General features: G+C 41.6%; 1 protein-coding gene across 1 annotated transcript in view; it reads left to right on the forward strand.

The window, feature by feature from the left end:
• Nucleotides 1-15,691, forward strand: part of baiap3 (BAI1 associated protein 3) — a 33,092-nt gene extending 17,401 nt beyond the window's left edge. The window contains exons 7-34 of the mRNA XM_053851666.1: nucleotides 497-563; nucleotides 1,054-1,267; nucleotides 1,419-1,463; nucleotides 1,665-1,742; nucleotides 2,558-2,663; nucleotides 2,742-2,849; nucleotides 2,926-3,018; nucleotides 3,325-3,428; nucleotides 3,521-3,638; nucleotides 3,816-3,940; nucleotides 5,717-5,807; nucleotides 6,577-6,633; nucleotides 6,705-6,802; nucleotides 6,883-6,934; nucleotides 7,016-7,167; nucleotides 7,294-7,417; nucleotides 8,362-8,502; nucleotides 8,570-8,665; nucleotides 8,912-9,127; nucleotides 10,513-10,581; nucleotides 10,650-10,729; nucleotides 12,495-12,603; nucleotides 12,770-12,841; nucleotides 12,916-12,999; nucleotides 13,172-13,292; nucleotides 14,980-15,103; nucleotides 15,161-15,366; nucleotides 15,522-15,691. Of these exons, the coding sequence (XP_053707641.1) occupies nucleotides 497-563; nucleotides 1,054-1,267; nucleotides 1,419-1,463; nucleotides 1,665-1,742; nucleotides 2,558-2,663; nucleotides 2,742-2,849; nucleotides 2,926-3,018; nucleotides 3,325-3,428; nucleotides 3,521-3,638; nucleotides 3,816-3,940; nucleotides 5,717-5,807; nucleotides 6,577-6,633; nucleotides 6,705-6,802; nucleotides 6,883-6,934; nucleotides 7,016-7,167; nucleotides 7,294-7,417; nucleotides 8,362-8,502; nucleotides 8,570-8,665; nucleotides 8,912-9,127; nucleotides 10,513-10,581; nucleotides 10,650-10,729; nucleotides 12,495-12,603; nucleotides 12,770-12,841; nucleotides 12,916-12,999; nucleotides 13,172-13,292; nucleotides 14,980-15,103; nucleotides 15,161-15,366; nucleotides 15,522-15,625 (3,054 nt within the window). The 3' untranslated portion in view covers nucleotides 15,626-15,691. The remainder of the gene's footprint in view (nucleotides 1-496; nucleotides 564-1,053; nucleotides 1,268-1,418; nucleotides 1,464-1,664; nucleotides 1,743-2,557; nucleotides 2,664-2,741; nucleotides 2,850-2,925; nucleotides 3,019-3,324; nucleotides 3,429-3,520; nucleotides 3,639-3,815; nucleotides 3,941-5,716; nucleotides 5,808-6,576; nucleotides 6,634-6,704; nucleotides 6,803-6,882; nucleotides 6,935-7,015; nucleotides 7,168-7,293; nucleotides 7,418-8,361; nucleotides 8,503-8,569; nucleotides 8,666-8,911; nucleotides 9,128-10,512; nucleotides 10,582-10,649; nucleotides 10,730-12,494; nucleotides 12,604-12,769; nucleotides 12,842-12,915; nucleotides 13,000-13,171; nucleotides 13,293-14,979; nucleotides 15,104-15,160; nucleotides 15,367-15,521) is intronic.
• Nucleotides 15,692-18,531: the final 2,840 nt, after the last annotated feature.

Consider the following 18,531-nt stretch of genomic DNA (forward strand, 5'->3'; position numbering starts at 1 on the left):
AGCTTTTTTTAAGGGGCCCTATAATGCTTTTCTATGTTTAATGCCAGACAGAGTTGGGCCCACATGCGGCCCTTTGCTTGTATTCATGCGGTCCTCATGAGGTCACAACAAAACTTAAAAAGGCATTCCTAGGTATTGAATTCCTAGCTATTAAAAGATAGTATAGTGCTTACATGTCTTACATTTACATTTTTTTGATAGTTTGTTACCAATATATATATATATGTATATATATATATATATATTTTTTTTTTTTATATATATATATATGTATACCACTTCCAATATTTATGATTTGTTTTCAATTACAGTTTTGTTTTGACGTAAAACTACTAAAATAGCATGTGACATTACTGAAGAAAAAAATAATACAGCCCTTTTAAGTTAAATAGTTTAAGTTGAGTTACAACTTTGTGATTATATTGGCATGGCATGTTGTGATGTGAATAACATTCAAAGCCTTTTTTTATTATTGGATGAATGTGTGTTTTTATAGCGAGCCAATTTTTCCTTGAGAGTTTCTGTGTTGAAAGCGAAGAGCCTAATGGCCAAGGACGCTAATGGTAAGGCATTTTCAATTCTACATGCTTCATGAATAATAAGACTGATTAGTTAAATATATCTGATCTTTAAAAGCATTTAAGTACCACTCACTTAGATAGTCAAGTATGTGACCTTCAGAAGACATCATTGGTTGTTGTATTGTCATAAAAATGTTTTCTGTAGTTGATAGCTTGCTCTTTGAAATATGATGTCAATGAACAAATTGTAATTCAATCGGCATATGAGGTGGCAAAATGTTAATGTGCTGCCTCGTATGAATGACCTAGGTGGGTTATCTTATGGTCACAAAGCTCAGGAGTTGAGCAGCACTGGATGCAGCGGAGGCGCGTTTGTCCGATTATTTGGGAGCTTTGTATTGATGATGATGATATTCTTCTGCCTTAGTATGAATCTGTATCGCATCTTGATTTCTTGTTTTCTTAACTTTTATTTCCTGAAAATAGATAGTATTAGTGAGTTAAGATTTTTTTTCTCTGTGGGGCCAAACAGGTTACAGCGACCCCTACTGCATGCTGGGTATCCTGGTGGGCCAGAGCCCTCGGGATTTGGAGGAAAAGAAAGAGAGAAAGTTTAGCTTCAGGAAGAGGAAGGACAAACTGGAGAAGCGCTCCAGCACTAAAGAGGCTTTACCTGCAAAGAGCATTCAGGTGACGGAGGTGAAACCGGAGACGCTCAACCCCATTTGGGACGAGCACTTTGTCTTGTAAGTAGCACACATGGATCTTCATTTCAATATCGCTGAGCAATGTGAATGTGTCATGATTCTGCATGTGTGTTTGTGTGTGGCACCTCCTCCATATTTACTGTTGCTCATTGGAAATGGACTAATGAGTCGTCCTTCTGTCACCCAACAGTGAAATCGATGACGTTCACAGCGACCTGTTGCATTTGGATATATGGTGAGATCAAGTCTGACTTTGACAGCAAACTCTTATGGTGCTGCAGGAAATCAGACAGGTTTCAGTCAATACAATGATTATTAGCATGCAATGCCAGGCTTTCTAAGCTAACAAGCAGTGCATTTGAAAACACTGTTGTGGCTTTCGTGCTCATCATTCTCGACAGCCTGCTCAATAATGTCAATGACACCTCACCCGCAGGGATCATGACGACGATGTCTCGGTGGCAGAAGCCTGCAAAAAACTCAATGAAGTCAGCGGACTCCGAGGAATGGGAAGGTAGAGTGATCATGAGACCTAAGGACGACTGACATGTTCCTTGTTTAAGTGATGTGCGGAAATGTTTTTTTCTATTTTTTTTAAATGAGCAGTGTTGCACATGAGGGGGATGAATGGGATGTCACTCTATAAAGATCTATCTATTTGTCCATCCATCCCGACTACTACTTTTCTCAACAAAAAAAAAAGTATAAACTTCCCCAGATAGTTTTCGATCATCATTAGTCATCATTCAAGTACGTCCTCAGAAGTTTGCTGCGCTGAAGCGAAGCAGAGATAAGCAAGAAAAGATTTAGTGATTGACCTAGTGGACCCCGACAGCGTTTATGCACCTCTGGAAAATCGTTTTTTCGCAGTACTGTTTTTTTATAATTTAACTGAGGTCAACATGGGATATTATGATTATTATTTTTTTTTTTTTTCAAGTAGGTGTCAGTCTGGTGACATGGTGTTTCGGAAGAAGTTAGTTCGTTAGTTACTTTTTTCTCTTTCCTCTCCTCTTCTTCTCTTTATTTTTAATCATATTTTAACTTTAAATTTTCAACTTTTCACACATCCTTAAAAATACTTGTTTGAATTGATTTCACATTAACTTCATAGCAACACTCACAAGCTATTTGTGGATTGGGGAATGAGGGAATTCTAAATAACTTTATTTTTAATGTTTTAAATGCTCAATTGAAACGTCATTCATTCGAGTCACCAGAGATCACAATCCATGTTTCTATAGTGACCCCATTGATGCACACGTTCCTTTCATTGAGAGCATCTTATCATCTTCTGATGATCTGAGAGTTTTCCTTTCAAACTGTCAGGTATTTCAAGCAGATTGCCAAGTCAGTGCGTGCGAACGGATCGTCTTCCTCATGCTCAGACGAGAATGTTGATGACTTTCTTGGATGCATCAACATTCCTTTGAATGTGAGTCTTCAAACACTTTCTGATGCTCGACTCGTGAAATCATGAGGTTTTCATTGGGGATTTCTCTGAGTCTGGCAGGAGATCCCAGTTGTCGGCTACGATACCTGGTTCAAACTGGAGCCACGATCCAGCGCCTCAAAAGTCCAAGGCGAGTGTCACCTGATTCTGAAACTGTTTACCCATCAGGTCAGTGGCCAGTCCGGTCTTTACGCTTGCATTTCGCGAGTGATGTGTGTGACTGCAGCATCTTCTTTGATCACAGAGAGACACGGCTTTCTCAAAGAAAGAATCCAACACTGCCATTCACAAGAAACTGCTGTGTCAGATCGTGGAGTATGAGCATGCGCACGTTAAGGTGAAGTTTACCTTAAGTTTTATAATTAAAAAATGTAACTATAAAATATGAAAATTTTCAGATACATAACATTTCACAAATCAACATAGCAGTGCAACCTCAATCAAGTTAGTTGTGCGGCGGCCATCTTGACTGCCAATGAATCACGTTCTTATTATGCATGGTGCATATTGTCCTATCCTATGCTTCTCCATAATGCACTGCAACAGTAGAAACAAATGTGTGTTTTCAGAGAGTGTCTGCTGTTTAAGTTTTGCTTTGATTTACTTTCATTATCAATAAAGACAAATGTGATTCTAATAATAGAGGGAGCCTTATAACTGGAACGGGCAAGTGAGCCCCCCAGCATGGACGGTTCTGACCCACCACGCTGTGCAAACAGATCTGTCACCTCTTCAGCAGGCCATTATGTGAGTGTTGAACGTGAAATAGAATTGACCGAATATGAGCATTACCACATTATCATCATGTAAAAGGCCAATGTTTTTATGTTCGCGCGCAGCCGCTGGCAGTGCTACAGCAGCCATCATCGAACGCAGAGAGTGTGCTACTCCCTGCTGCTGCGCCTCCTGAGGACCATCGATGCAGAGTGGGACCCTCCCGCTGTGAGAGGAGACCTGGTAGGTCTCACTCACCTTCCTCTGGAAAGATAGAAAGCAGAAACATGTCGTCATCAAGGAGCGATCACCTCATTAGCTCAGCTCTTCACTGACATTCATGAAGGTTTTTGGTCCAACCAAAAATGTCTCACAGCGTGAGTACTTGAAGCGGTAACTGAGGGCCCTTCCTGTGTCCAGGAGAGGCAGCTGTCAGACAGCTTCAGGCTGTACTCTGAGCACTGTCTGTGCCTGATGAAGAACATGCGGCAGGTTTTCCCCTGCACCAGCGCTGCAGCCATTACGCGCTACGAGCTCATGCTGAGGTAAAGTCACACCCCCATCACATCGCATCAAGCAGTGACCGGTGTCATCAACAACATGCTTGACCTTTCACCAGAACAGCCAGATGTAACAATACAAATGATCACTCATTTCCAAAAGTGGTGAACTGAACATGATTTTGTTGTACGTGAGCTACAACAAAAAAATCAAGCTCAGCTGTTGTTTTTAAATGAAAGAAAACACATTTTGCTGAGACATTCGAACTATCATAATCTGCATCCATTCCTGAACATACGAGAAGTCTCACGGAGTGATCGGTGCCACCCGTGTTCAGACTGTGTTTGCGCTGGCTCACACACTCATGCAAAGCTAATACAGCCATTGGTTCTTATTTCTAAGCATCTCATGAGGCATGTGGGACAATTCTGCTTGCCAGTGCTTGAGTGAGAGTGTCAGGTCACACATGAATTGTATGATGCCATTCTGCCATTCGCAACAGTGTTACGATTCTGGATTATTCAGAAAATATATATGTTCTGTTGTAGTTGTTCTCGACAAGAACACAACAAACTCACAACGTGGAATCATCTAACATCTAATCTAACTTTCACAGACATTATGGGGGGCTGGTGCTCAATCCAGAAAACAGGGCACAGGTCGCCAAAAAGATGTTACATTTTTTCTTTGAGGGAGCAGTAGATCAGAGGGACAGCACATGTCAGGTGTTTAGGAGACAAAGTCAGAGAGGCTAGATGGAGATGGTTTGGACATGCAGAGAGGAGAGAGAGCCAGTACATTGGTAGGAAGATGTTGAGGTTGGAACTGCCAGGCAGAAGGTGGAGAGGAAGGCCAAAGAGGGGATTTATGGAGGTGGTGAAGGAGGACATGAGGTTTGTAGGTTTGAGAGAAGAGGAAGCAGAGGACAGGGGGAGATGGAGGAGGAGGATCTGCTGTGTCCACCCCTGAAGGGAGAAGCTGAAAGAAAAAGAAGGACTTTCGTACTCAATCTAGAGCAGATACGCTGCTCTCAAAATCTGCCATTCGAGTTTAATATAATATAGACATCAAAAAAGACAAGCAAAAGATGGAGTGACTCAGATGTATTCTCTTTTCTTCCGGGAGATACTGACTGAAATGTGATTGCTTTAGGATTAAAATTAGACAGTAATTAACCTTGTAGGTGTGTGAGTATGAATATTTACAAGCTTCCTTGAAAGTGATCGAGCTGGCATTCCTGGCCCCTAATATCTGTTAATTGCAGTGCTATTAATAGCTGCTGCAGCATGTATCAAAAGCTATGGAATAATCTTTATCTTCAATGTGATTCATACAGTATTACTTAAGGCAGTTTACTGTGAGTCTGTGTTGTATTTGTTTTCAAAAAGTCAGAATGAAACAGGTTGAAAGTGCTTCTTTCTCTGAGCTGACATTTCTGCAGCTCACAAGCTGCGGCTCCAACAGCAAATCTATATGCAAATTATTAATTAAGGAAGTGTCTGCCTCATTTTCTGGACAGGGATAGCTGGTGCACATGGGCAGAAGAGTTGAAACGTATTCCAGCGGCATGATTTAGAAGAAGCATACGTTGCCTTCTTTAAGACACAGCGGTGTTAGGACAACAGGATGTTCTGATGTATAGTGATGGTCTTGGAGCACACATTTATGCGACACATTGTTCGTGTGTGTCCTGCTGACACACTCTTTGTCGTTTCTTATTCACCGTGTCTTTAAAACAAGATGTTGGGTTCACAATATGACACGACTGGCCTGTGAGCAGTTGTGTACTGTATCATAATTATCTTGTCTCTGTGTACCAGGGGGATTGGCTACATGCAGAACATGCGGGCGTTTAAAACTGTATGTCCTCTCCGAAATGAACTGCATCTGGACATTGTTACTGCGCTTAAGGTAAAATGGCACTGTTAAAATGTAACCTTAATATGGATTTTGATTGACTAGTTATTGGGAGTAGCGTGTACGGTAGCAGCATATTTCAAAACATTTCATGGGGGAAAAAATTCAGAAGTGTGTTTTGATTATTTGATAGTAAGTAAGTAAGTAAGATGCTTCACTGGACATGACTTCTCAGTGTAAGATCAGGTCGTAAAGAAGGAATTGGAAATAGAGATTTGAACAGAAATTCTTCTTCATTCTTCTTCGCTCTCTCTATAACCTTATTATGGCACTCCATAATAATATATTATATATTTGACTTTGTTATTCTCGATGGAAATACAGATTTAGAACTCAGTCATCATAAATGTTTTGCTAAAAAAAAAAAAAAAGACGAGAAAAATCAGAGGGATCGAGGGCATGTAACACAAAATACAGTATCCCAAGACTGACCCTTGAGGTACGCCACAGGTATCATCGATTGGTAAAAATTTTTTTGTTTAGACTTGATGAAAATAGCATTGCAGGTTTCTATGTAATGATAGCAACAGTTTTCAGTTATAACAATAAAAGTAAGTGAGAGAATTGTCTTCATTTAAGACTGTTATCTGTTACAAAAATGTGTTTCTAATGTCAAGTGATGTTGCAGTCTTTAATTTTCCACTTGATCCAAACTGTGTTATATTTAACTGCTCTTTAATAAACTACTAATGTTTATGTTTTTGTCCTGCTGATATTGAATTCCTCACTATACGCACTGTTAAAAGCATGTTATTCTCAACAGAAAGGTACAGCAGAGTGGTATGAGAGCCTAATTGCACGACATAAGCCAGAGGACGGAGTACGTATTAAGAGCAATTTTGTCTTCCTCCTGTTGTTGGTGTCTATTTTAAGATGTTTTTCATTCTGTAGACACTGGAGGAGCAGCTGAGGAAGCTGGTCTTAATAGTCGATGCAGTGTGTGGGGATGTACAAAGAGGCCAGAATGTCTACAACAAACTCTTCTACAGGTTAAATGTGTTTTCAACTAGATTTCTTGGGCGTTTTTTGTGAAATGTTTAATGTTAAATCTCCTCTTGTGTTGTTACAGTGCAGTGAAAGTAGATTATTTCAGCATATTGTACAGACAACTGGAGAAACTGGTGCGTTATTAAACCCTGGGTTTCAGTGAGTTATCATGAGAGCCGTTTTAATTTCAAGTGCTGCTGTTTGTGTGGCCCCAGGTTGCCGATGACGTCAACGTAGCGATGGAGCGAGTTTGTGGAACTTTGGAGCAGGAAAGTTCCAGACTAACTCAGGCCATGGGAGAAGCCATCTTTGAACTCTTCATATCCCTGAAAATCCTCAAAGGCTTCCGCGACTTTCTCCCTCTCAAGTTGGTCATCAGCTAAAATAACTGCTCATAAAATCACACTATGCTCTGAGTTCCTCCTTTAAAATGTCAGGGAAAGTTCAAACCCGGCTCAGGCTTTTATTAAAAGGAGTATATTGTGTGTTGCAGGGATGCTAAAATGCTGGCGCTGACAGGCTTTCACAACTGGTTCAAGTCCTCTATCCACAAGTATCTGCAGATAGTTCATGACAGATCATGTGACAGGATGTGTAAAGCTGTGGAGACTGACAAGGTAGGTGGCTGCTGATCTCAAATATTTCTATGATGTATCATAAGAAACTGCTTCGACTTACCAGTTTATTCTTTGTGTAGATCGACTTCATCAGTATTTATCATTTCATACAGCTCACTTGGGTTCATGTTGGGTTATTTTATGGTTGTGGAATGAAAGGAACAGACATTTTTATTGGTAAAGTATCCTTCAAAACAAGCATTCCTGATCCAGATCACAGCCTGAAAAATCTGTCCGTAACGTTATTTTAGACACAGACAAATTGACAAACCAACACTCCCCTTGGTAGAGCTTTCTTATTTACCTTTTTATCATTCAGTTTTCCGCCTATTAATAAGTGTAATGTCAGTCGTTTTTTAACTACAAGTAATTGTACTGAGCAAGTGAGCAGCAAAATGGTCTCTCTTCTGGTGTCTGTTGCTGCATGGTTCTGAGTGAGACAAAAACATGAAACTACACTGGCATTCTAGCTTAAAAAATAACTTTCAAATTTGTTTTCTATCATAATAGTGACTTTAATTTAACAACATTTGATGACATCTTCAAGTAACACTGCAGATAAAGTGCACAAGGATTGAAATGATGATTTTTTTTTCTTTATTTAGCCTGTAAGCTTTGTAACTGAGGCGTTCAAATGTAGCTATTAGTGGTTACAGACATAGCTTCCTTCCCCTTATAAGTTTTGTATCTGCTCACAGTCTTTCAGTGTGACACTTCCTGGTTCATAACAGATAACAGATAACAGGTCACAGCCTCTTTGAGTACTCCTGATTCATGCATCATCGACTGAGTGGATTACATGCTCTACTGAACTGTTTGATGCGGTGTAGTTTTACCTCTTAAAGTACATGCAGGAATTGCAAAAAATATCAAATGCGTCTCGAATCCGTTCCTTTCAAATGTTCACAAAGTGTCCTTGTCCTATGTTCATCTGTATTTTATAGCTTGAGCCAGTCCCGAGTGCCAAACACAGCTCCTCAGCAGTGGAGGTGACCACATGTTTCAGCCAGGTGCGAGAGATCTGGCAGCAGCTGGCCTGGCCAGACTCGGCGGGGGCTTTTATTTTTGTCACACGGTTGACCGATGTAAGTGCTTCAGTAAGTACTCCTGGCTCCAAAGGTGCGCTATTTGAGGTTTTTCTTTCTCTGTCAGAATTTCTGCAGCGAAGCCGTCTGCTACTCAGAGATGCTAACGCGCAAGATTGAGAGGGTCCAGCTGGGTCGGGACCACAAGAGCTTCATAGTGCAGGTAATGCCTGGAGCAGGACAAAGCAGAGAAGGGCACTCTCTCTGTGCAAGTCTACAAAAATTTCCTCTGGAATCGCTCAACGCTCAGCTGGAGATCACTTCTCCTCAAGCACAGCTTCTAGTCTCGTCATTTACACCAGCACTCCATTCCTCCACTTCTCTGTAGCCCTGCTTCTTCTCCGTCTTCCTTTCTCCACCTCTGTCCTCTGTCTCTCCTCTTCTGCTGCTCCTCCTTGCTATCCGCTAGCTCTGCATCGCACTCAATGACGCAGAACACGTGCGCGTCTTCCTGAGTCACCTGCCCCGCGACCTGGACTGGTCAGGCGTGGAGCGGGCCATGGAGGAGTCATGCGGCGTGGAGGGGAAAGATCAGGTGTACAAGGCTCTAAATGGACAGCTTTTCAACATGGACCAGGACCTGCAGAGGGAAGCCAAGCGCCTGATCACAGTCCTCACTGACAAGGTGCGTCACAGAGGAACGGCATCTTTTCTTGTTGATGTGTAGTCTATTCATTTGGCGCTAGCTGGACTAGTTACACTATAAAAGCACTCCTCTGCTAGTGAAGAATCCTTCAGAGAACTAAAACTTAATCCCCTGGGGAGAGCACCAAATCCTCGCCCTTAGACCACCAGGGAGTATGGAGACTTTGGAAGTGTGTATGTCTTGTGCCTGAATTGAAAATTGAAAAATGATCCAAATCACCCCCAAAATTTAGTCATTTGTTCCTTGTTGTCATTTCACGTTTCCTTGAGATTCCATCCAGATCCCTCCATAACTTGTCAAGTTATTTTGAACACATCTAAAAATTGGAATAAAAAGTCAGTATCAAACGTGGAGTTTGATCAGGTTCAACTTGTTAGCTGTTAGCTTAATTGGCCTTCTTGTTAAGTCTTGAACTTAGCTGTCAGTATATGCGTGTTTGTGTTTTGATCCAGTTGTTGAAAATATTTCATCTGAATTGCCTTTGTTGTTTTCAACTTTTGGAAGTCAACAAGCATCCTTCAGGCGAAACTGACAAGGCTGAAAAACTGCAGCTCGTCTGGATAATGCAATAGATGTGATGGTCTTTTTATGATCATGTCACTTTCGAGTTGCGAAATAGCACATTAATGAAGATAAAAATACATCTCAAACTGTCTTTCAAATAGTCTCCTGATCATTTATGTGCAGATGGGGTAATACATTATTTAAAAAAGAAAGAGCAGCACATTGTGATGAGTCTGTTATGCTGCATAAATTGTTGGCGGTGGAATTATGATCTTGTGAGTTCACAAATTGTTGAGCTATTTTCTCACATTTTTAAGGCAGAAGCAGGTACATTTTGGGTTCCTGGGATGATACATTTTGTACTGAAATGTTCTCTAGTACTGATATGATTTTAGAAAAATAGTTTGGAGTTGCTTTTAAAGTCTCAAATTTTATCAAGGGTAGGCTTTCTATGCCTAATGCACTGCAAGAAGTGTCTATTCCGTGACTGATTTCAAGCACGTTCATCTAGATTTTGGCTTTTATGAACTTGTTCCCAGGACATATATGTAGTAAATGAATAATAATGTGTGTTCTTTCTTTCGTCATCAACCTGATTTATTCCAAGAAGTGTAGCATGTAATGTAACCTCTCATTGGAAGCCTTTCAGTTTCACATTAAAAAATGTAGCCGCTCAAACAGAACTGAGATGTTTTTTCGACAGCCAGACACTAATAGTTTGGGCCTGATCCTCATTTATGTTGAAATGAAGTCTGCCGCGGTGAGAGATGAAAAGTGAATTGTGAGGAAATCAATCAGTGAGCCTCAACTTTGAAACCATCTGAGCACACTCTTCTGTTTCGCACATCATCTCTCCGCAGATGCAACCGGAGCTTCGACGCTACATCCAGCACATCAGCCTCTCTCCTGACTCCATCAACAACGATGACGTGCGTTGCGGCGCTTTCATGTTCTTCTCTCTTCGCTCCTCTTGTGTAACGTCTAACCTTTTCTCCAGGCTGCCGCGCCTCTCATGAAGTACTTACAAGACACGATGGCCATCCTCACTGAACAACTTGTGAAGGAGAATCTCACGAGGTAATTACCCGCTATTCCACTGTAAATGTGACACTGTTGGACTGGAACATAATTACGGCAGGTACTCTGGCATGTTTTTCCAACACACACACACACACATTCGGTACCTCGGCACATGCCACACTGATGATAAAAGTGAGGATCTGAGCAAGTAGTTTTACTTGTTGTTATTGTGAAGGGGTGTACTGTAGGCTGGAGTGTAAAACTGTAGTGTAGCAATAAAAATATTCTTATATCATCAAGATTCCATACAGGGTGACTGTGTTCAGTCAACATACCTAGAGCACTTGAGGCTTTTGATTTGGCTGTAAATACCAACCGTGCTCTCATCTGCACGAAGATTTAGTTGGTTGTCATAGCAACAATCGTTAAACCACAATCAATCTGTGTGATATTTGAGCCTCAACAATCATCCATGTCCCTCAGAACACGCTGCGTCCATTTACAATCAGCCCAAAGTAACGGCAAGAGGTTCAAACAAGAGCTCCGTACCCAACTGCCTTTTCAGCTTGAATTCATTTCCAGAAGATAGATGGATCAGACAGGAGGAGTTAAAGCACCTGATCTATTAGTCTTGCTGGCGTGGAAGTGGTCTTCATTAAGAAGACGCTCTGCCGGTATAACCAGACAAAGAAAGCCAAAAAGCAAAGAAAAAATACCTGGTGGTTATCGACAACGTGATGTAACAGAATGTCTTTTTTCAAATATATCAATGTGGCGTGAGGGAGAAATGAACTGACGTATTTCTGGCAACCTATTCCCCAATTCTTGAAGGAAAATCTGGCAACACAAATCTCCAATTTCAGAGTTGGCAGTGGACTAGTGGAAATGATTTTGACTTTCCGACCCATGTATCACCCGTTTCTTCATAATTTAATAATTTCTTTGTTGTCCATGGTGTCAAAGTATGATACGCTGGTTTTGACCGCCGTCTTGGCAACGCTGCGGTTCAGCTCCAATGTCTGCATACAAGTTTTTGGTTCTTTAAAAGTGTTTGGTAAGCGAGTATAGAATTGCTGTTTGCAATGAATGAACTATTTAGAGCTTTCTGTTTGGTGATCAGCCTATTACATGATGGGAAATTGTGTTGTTATTTGTTTTATTATTATTATCTGAAAAGCAAACTGAAACATTAAAATAATGCCAAAAATATCCGTCATCTGCTGTAAACACTAACTTTCTTTGATATGAAAATGAAATGTATGTAAATATGTTCTTGACTATTTATGCAACTTCTTTAAAAATAGTAAAAAAAACTGATACATTTAAAATTGTATTCAGAAATGGTGTGCATCCGCTGGTGCTTGGGTCTTGACCCTGAGGTGTTCAAGGCATTTCCAGCTCAAAAGACCCAGATCACAGGGGAAGGTTATGCGTCGTGTTTGTCCTCATAATGCCACTCAATTCTCCCAGATGTGCCAGAGGAGGCTTCTGAGGTCACAGCCTCCACAACTAGATCACTATGGATGGGCTGTGCAATTATATACTGTATATTAAGGAGCTACTGCTTTGGTCTGTCTCAAATTTTGGTGGTGAGCCAGATTATTAACTGCATCCAGGAAGGTTCTGAAGGATTCATCGATGACTTGTGCAGCTTATGCAGTGAACACTGTTGAAAACGCAACAGTTGAATGTAGTATATTTTAAAGCAATCTGAAAAGACCGAAATAGTTTCTCATGGCAGTGTCAATCCAATAATGTTTGCGTACTTATTATGATTCAGTTGAACTTTTGGTAACAGAATATGTCATTCTCACGCTGACAGAGTTCTGCAGAGCATGTGGGAGCTGCTGCTACGCATGATCCTGGATGCAGTGACAGACAATCGCGGCGTTCAGGTGGAGTTCTACAACCGCTTTCAGTACACAGTGGAGGTGAGCGGCTGTCACTCAAATGAAATGAGAATGAGAAATGTGTTCAGCAGCTGCAGACACATTTAATTAGCTTTAGCGCAGACCGTGTGAACAAAAATATCTTTCTTGACATCAATGTGGTGAAGTTTAACCAGTTGAAACAGCAGAGATTCATATGTTGTTGTAGACTTTGTTGCAGTTCTTCCACGCGAAAGGAAATGGCCTTTTAGTAGAAGATATGAAAAGTGGGGACTATAAGGTATTTAGAATCTTCTTAGTTGGATTCCAAGTTGGAGGCATTGTTAAAGGTGGGTCTTTTTTTTTTTGCGTCAGGGGCTGGATGAGGAGCTCCGGCTGAACAAGTGCTCATCTTTTGAGCTAATCGAACAGTACTACCTGGAGAAGATTTCCCATCAGGTTTGTTCGTCTGTCTGACAGCTGATTACCTTCAATTGGACTGAGTAGTATTGATCCAGTCGTCTGTTATCCCACCTCAAATTGAACATCTTTCATCGGCGAGTGACTGCTGCCATTTATAGACGGACGTGTGAGGTAATGACTTTTTTTTTTTTTTTTTTCCTCGGGTCAGAAAACACTCAAACACACGCGCTTTGGCCGGATCAGTGTGAAGTGTTACTATGACGCTCCAGAGCAGAGGTTGACGGTGGAGATACTGCACGCCGCCGACATCATCGCACTGGACGCCAATGGTAAAACCATCGCTATTTGTAGTCTGGTTGTCATGACTGTCTGTGGGATCAGAACCAGTTTCTGGAATGTTGCAGGCTGACAGAACACTCGGGAGATTGAGGGTAGATTTAACAAGGTTTATTCACAATTACGCAAGAACACAAAAGACGAACAGGAACACTAGAACGGAAATACACTCAAGGGCAGGGGAAAAACCTGATACAGAAAAGAGGTGGATTATAATCAGGGCTAACTAACAGGGACAACGCAAACGCACTCGGAGATTAACTCACAAGGCCCAAATAACAGAAAGCACTTGGTGGTGGTTCTACACACACACACTCACACAGAAGGAATAACTATGACGAGAGGAAAAACCGAGGGTGAGTTAAACAAAGCACTCACAATCTAATGGAGAGAAGCGAGAAAGCAGAAATCGGAGCGAAGAGAACCAACGAAGGAGGCGGCAGAAATATAAAACGGGAGCACGAGAGAACGGAGGCTCGAGAGAGAGTTTACTGTGAGGACGCGAAGCAACCATCTGACAGCACAGACTGGAGCCCAGGTGTTGATGTCAGTGCAGTCTGATCAGCGGAATGGGACCCAGCTGCGCTGCTGTGAAGAGACGAGACACCGGAACACAGGAAATAACAAAATAAAAGCAAAAGAGAACGGAAACATGACACTGGTAGTTCATAGAAATCAGATGACAAACATGTCATTGTGAATTGGATGCAGCTGTAGTCATAAAAAACAAGAGGAGCGCACGCTGCAATGACCTGGCAGAGAGCAACACCAATTTAGAGAGGTCATTATGTTGCAGAAACATTCGCCGGGACTGGGATCTTGACCCGGATGAAACTAAGCCTAATGACTGTAGCTGCTGCTGCATCGAATTGTGTCCCTCATGTTGAATTTTATTCACCAAAATGTCCATGTAAACAGAGGAATTGAAAGCCGCTGTCTAAGGAGAACGGGACACGATGAGCCCTTCACAGTGTGAAAGGCTCGCGGGGAGCATGTCAGTCAGGATTAGAGCTCTACAGTTTGCTGATGGCACAGCCACTAAATGTTCATTTGATTGTGTTTCATTGATCTGTTTGTTGACATTGATACGAATGTCGAGAACTGACATTAAAACTCTGTTTAATTCAGCCGTAACTTTCTAAGCTATTCCACAGTATTGATATTTGAGCCTGTATTTTATGGCCGTTCCAAAACAGTTTTTCCACCATTGTACTTATCGAGGTTATGATATATAAATTTATGTGCGCCACAGTACAGAACAAAACCGTTATTATCAGAGTGGAAAATGAAAATAAACCTACTTAAGCGTGAAAAAAATAACCCTGGCTTTTAACAAAAATGTAACTTAAGATTGATTTATATATTTTTAAATAGGAACCAGCACTTAACATCTCAATTGGCGACTTATTGATCAAGAGAGAAGCAGCGTGCAAACAATAACCAACGTTATAGATTAGTCAACTCCATTAGCTTCAGCTGAGGAAACATTATTGATTATGATGTGGAAGTACCAAAGTATGCTTGGAAAACCAGGGTGCTCTTCTAACTGTGAAGTATGAAATTGCAGTCTTGACCACCACATTAAGATGATGCTACAGACCATGTTACGTGACAAGAGGAAGAACTGAGAGAAGCGTTTCAGAGAAACAATAAATCACATTAAGGTCCGAACTTGTGCAGGTTTAAGTGACCCGTTTGTCATCGTGGAGCTCTGTCCTCACCACCTCTTCCCTCTGGCCAAGAGTCAACGCACACAAGTGAAGCTGAAAACGTTGCACCCGGTGTTCGATGAGCTTTTTTATTTGTGAGTGAACCATCTATTGCTCTGGGATGCATGTTTAGGTACTAAAATTGTGTGTAGCCATGTGAGTCCTGAACAGTACCGACACAGATTTGCTTGTCTGAACTTCATCGTCATGGACTACGACTGGCTGTCCACCAACGACTTCGCCGGGGAGGCCGTCGCTCCGCTCAGCGACTTCTGCTGGCCCGGAAGACCGAACGCTACGGCGGCTGGGAAGAGCGTCCAGCCGTTCATCCTCCACCTCTCTCGCAGCAAACCCAGCGGTACAGTTCCCCTCAAATTTAATACTGACATTTCCAGAGGGGGGGAGGTCTGGTTTTTCCAATTACTTCTCCAATTCAGCGTGAAAAGCCTTTCAATCTTAAGATCCCTGTGTCAGGTGTTGGCCGCGCTCTCATCTGTTTGCTCTCGCCACCAGAGAAGCCAATCATGAGGATGCTGGACGCCCGTGTCGGGGACAGAGAGGCTCAGGAGTTTGTCCGCAGGCTGAAGGAGATCGAGAAGTCGATGGAGGAGGAGTGAGGGGTCGCCAGCCACGGTTGCTGTTTCCTCGCCACCTGTCGTGTGCTTCTTGTACCGGTACAATGTTTACACACCTTACAGTTGGGGGGGGGGGGAGGTGGGGCTCTCAATGATATTCAGTGTTACTGTTTGATCAGTCAGTTATCATGATGTACTGGGGACAATGAAGATTTCAAAGAGCATATATCTGAGCTTTTCAATTCCCTTCAAGTAACTAGAAAACCGAAAGGTAAAACCTGACAGATAGCAGCATCAGTAAGCAGTGACAACATCTTAGTTATTGTGAATGTTTAACATTGTCTCTAAAGAAACAGTTTCAAAGCTACACCTGATGCAACATGGACACAACTGTGTACTAATCTAATGAGTGAACTCGTGTTTCTACATCAGCAGGAGAGTTCTGCCAACCTCAATCTTTTATTGATGATATTCCTTTGAGGCCGCCGATAGCTTAAATGAAGTGAATTCTCCTGCTTCATTCTCACAGATATATTTTTTAAATATTGCAGTTTGTCGATAAAAATAGTTGGACATGGATAAGGGCTATTTCTTGAGCAGTCGTGACCCTACTGTAGCTGTTAGAAAAGCACGGCGTGCTCCTGCCAAGCAGCTCATTTCACGGCACATAGCATTTATCAGGTCAAAAAAACAGCTTCCATGATGGGAGACTACAAAAATGAAGTTACCTACCAGGATTTGAACGTTTTATAGTTCGTTGTGGCCTGAATGAACTGTCAAATGAACAAGAACACTTTGTCGACAAGTAGATACATTTTTATAATTGGATTGAATCCTGTGTCTTAAAAGCTGCGAGAGGCACAGCATGTTGGAGAAGCCATGCAATGAGTAACGGAACCAGAATCTTCCTGAATCCACCTGAAGCTAGAGAACACCACTAAATCTCTTTACTGTTGGTCAGTGTCGAACCTATCAAAACCAACACTAGTGAAATACTATCCTCTTGGCGGAGTTAATTTTGGCTAAAGTAGCTTAGCATTGAATAGTAGCAAAAATGTGATACCTTTGAATTACAAAACTAAAACTCAAAACGCAACCAATTGAAAGTGTTGAAGGTATTAAAGTACTGTGAAAGTAGCATGAAAGGCACAGATACTGGCAAAACTAATTTTCGCAAAGAAGCTAAAGGCTTTTGTTTTGGCGTACCGAGAGGTGCTATGCCGCCCTCTACGTCGCTGTTTTGTTTCCTTGCTTTTATGGCTTGTTATTTTTTTCCACAAAATCTCCTCTGAGTAGTCGCCATCTTTGTTTAGTTGCAGCAGCAGGATGAAGTTATCGCGGCTCAGAATATCCTTTGAATCTTCCATGTCCCTCATACACAGTTATAGTGATCCAACCAAACGACAAGAAAAATAATAAAAACATCCTGTCACTGTGCAGCCCGTCTCACCTCCACATATATTTTAGGATTTAATGGGTAGTTAATCCTAAATGTCAGTAGTCTATTTTTTGTATTGAAGTTATTGTACTGGTTTGATATGATAGTTTATTTTGTGGCCGTAGAGAGTGGCAGTCTATACCTCAGATTGAGACGTGGAACACATCACACTGTGGCTTTCAGAGCAAGCTGTACGCATCATGACCAAACCGTGACGCCATGAAGGAAGTGGCTCTTTTCACAGAAGCACCTTTATCACCGAGCAAAGTGTTAGTGGGAGCTGCAGTATTGACGCAGAAACACTGTCTGAATCACGTTTCTACACACAGAAGGGCAAACATCCAACCAGATTATGCAGTCAGACGGCAGTGACTGCATCGCAGTATCATAGCAGCGCTTGTTCACCGAACTAAGAGCATTCCAGTATTGAGTTTGATCACATGAGTTGCGTCGTATATTTAGGACCTACGAGGCATAAGTGAGCAGCAGTGTTTAGAGGAATTGTTTTGCTTGATGGAGCTCAGAATGTTGTGTGGAAAATCTTTGTTTAAAAAGATGTTTGGTGAACTAGTGAAAACTGTATCACACAGGAACTCGCGTGGTGTTTTCTTTTTTCTTTGAGTTGCATGAAACAAAACATTTCACTGCAGTTCTTTGATCCTTCACATTGTTTAGTATGATACTTGACATGAGCTGAATCATGGCTGCCAGTTGGAGACATTTCAGGGAGCTGTGCTCATCTGTGAGTCTGTTTTTGGCTCAGTGTTTTGTCACATAAGACTTGCCGTTTATTCTTAATGTGTTATTGATTCACAACAATGTAATGGAGGGAGATCCTTACTTCATGCAGGGATGAGTATTTCATATTCTGCACTGTATGGATCATCCTTCTGACCAGTAGACAATGTTTAATATTCATTGATTTGCTTAGCTTCACGTTGTTTTTGTTAATCGTCACAAAATAATAATAATTTACATAAATATTTTTAGCTAAATATTTATTTCTTATTTGACAAGATGAAAAGAAGGCCATTGCTCTTTCTTTGATTTTTTTAATACTATTTTTGGAGCGTTAGTGTCATGATTTTATTCACAAAAATCTAACGTGACAAGGCACAGTTGGGTCCATTTCACATCCGCAGTGGTCAAGAAAGGTCACTCTGAGTATAGCTGTATTCTAATGGTTCTTATTTGTTCAATATGGTGGGTTATCATTGTGTTTCTGCTCTGTGTTATAAACTTTATTTATTGGAATATTGGAGTATCCCTCCATCCATCCATGCTCTTTCGCTTATCCATTACCGGGTCGGGGGGCAGCAGCTTTAGAAGGCCACACCAAAAGCTCTTCTCCCAGCTGGCCCTGCCTGGAACACCTCCAAAGGGAGGCGTCCAGGGGGCATCCTCAAGAGATGCCCGAGCCACCTCAGCTGACTCCTCTCAATGCAGAGAAGCAACAGCTCTACTCTGAGTCTCTCCTGAGTGACAGAACTTTTCACCCTCTCTCTAAGGG

This window comes from Synchiropus splendidus, chromosome 19 (assembly GCF_027744825.2).
Source record: "Synchiropus splendidus isolate RoL2022-P1 chromosome 19, RoL_Sspl_1.0, whole genome shotgun sequence".
NCBI classification, from domain to species: domain Eukaryota; kingdom Metazoa; phylum Chordata; class Actinopteri; order Syngnathiformes; family Callionymidae; genus Synchiropus; species Synchiropus splendidus.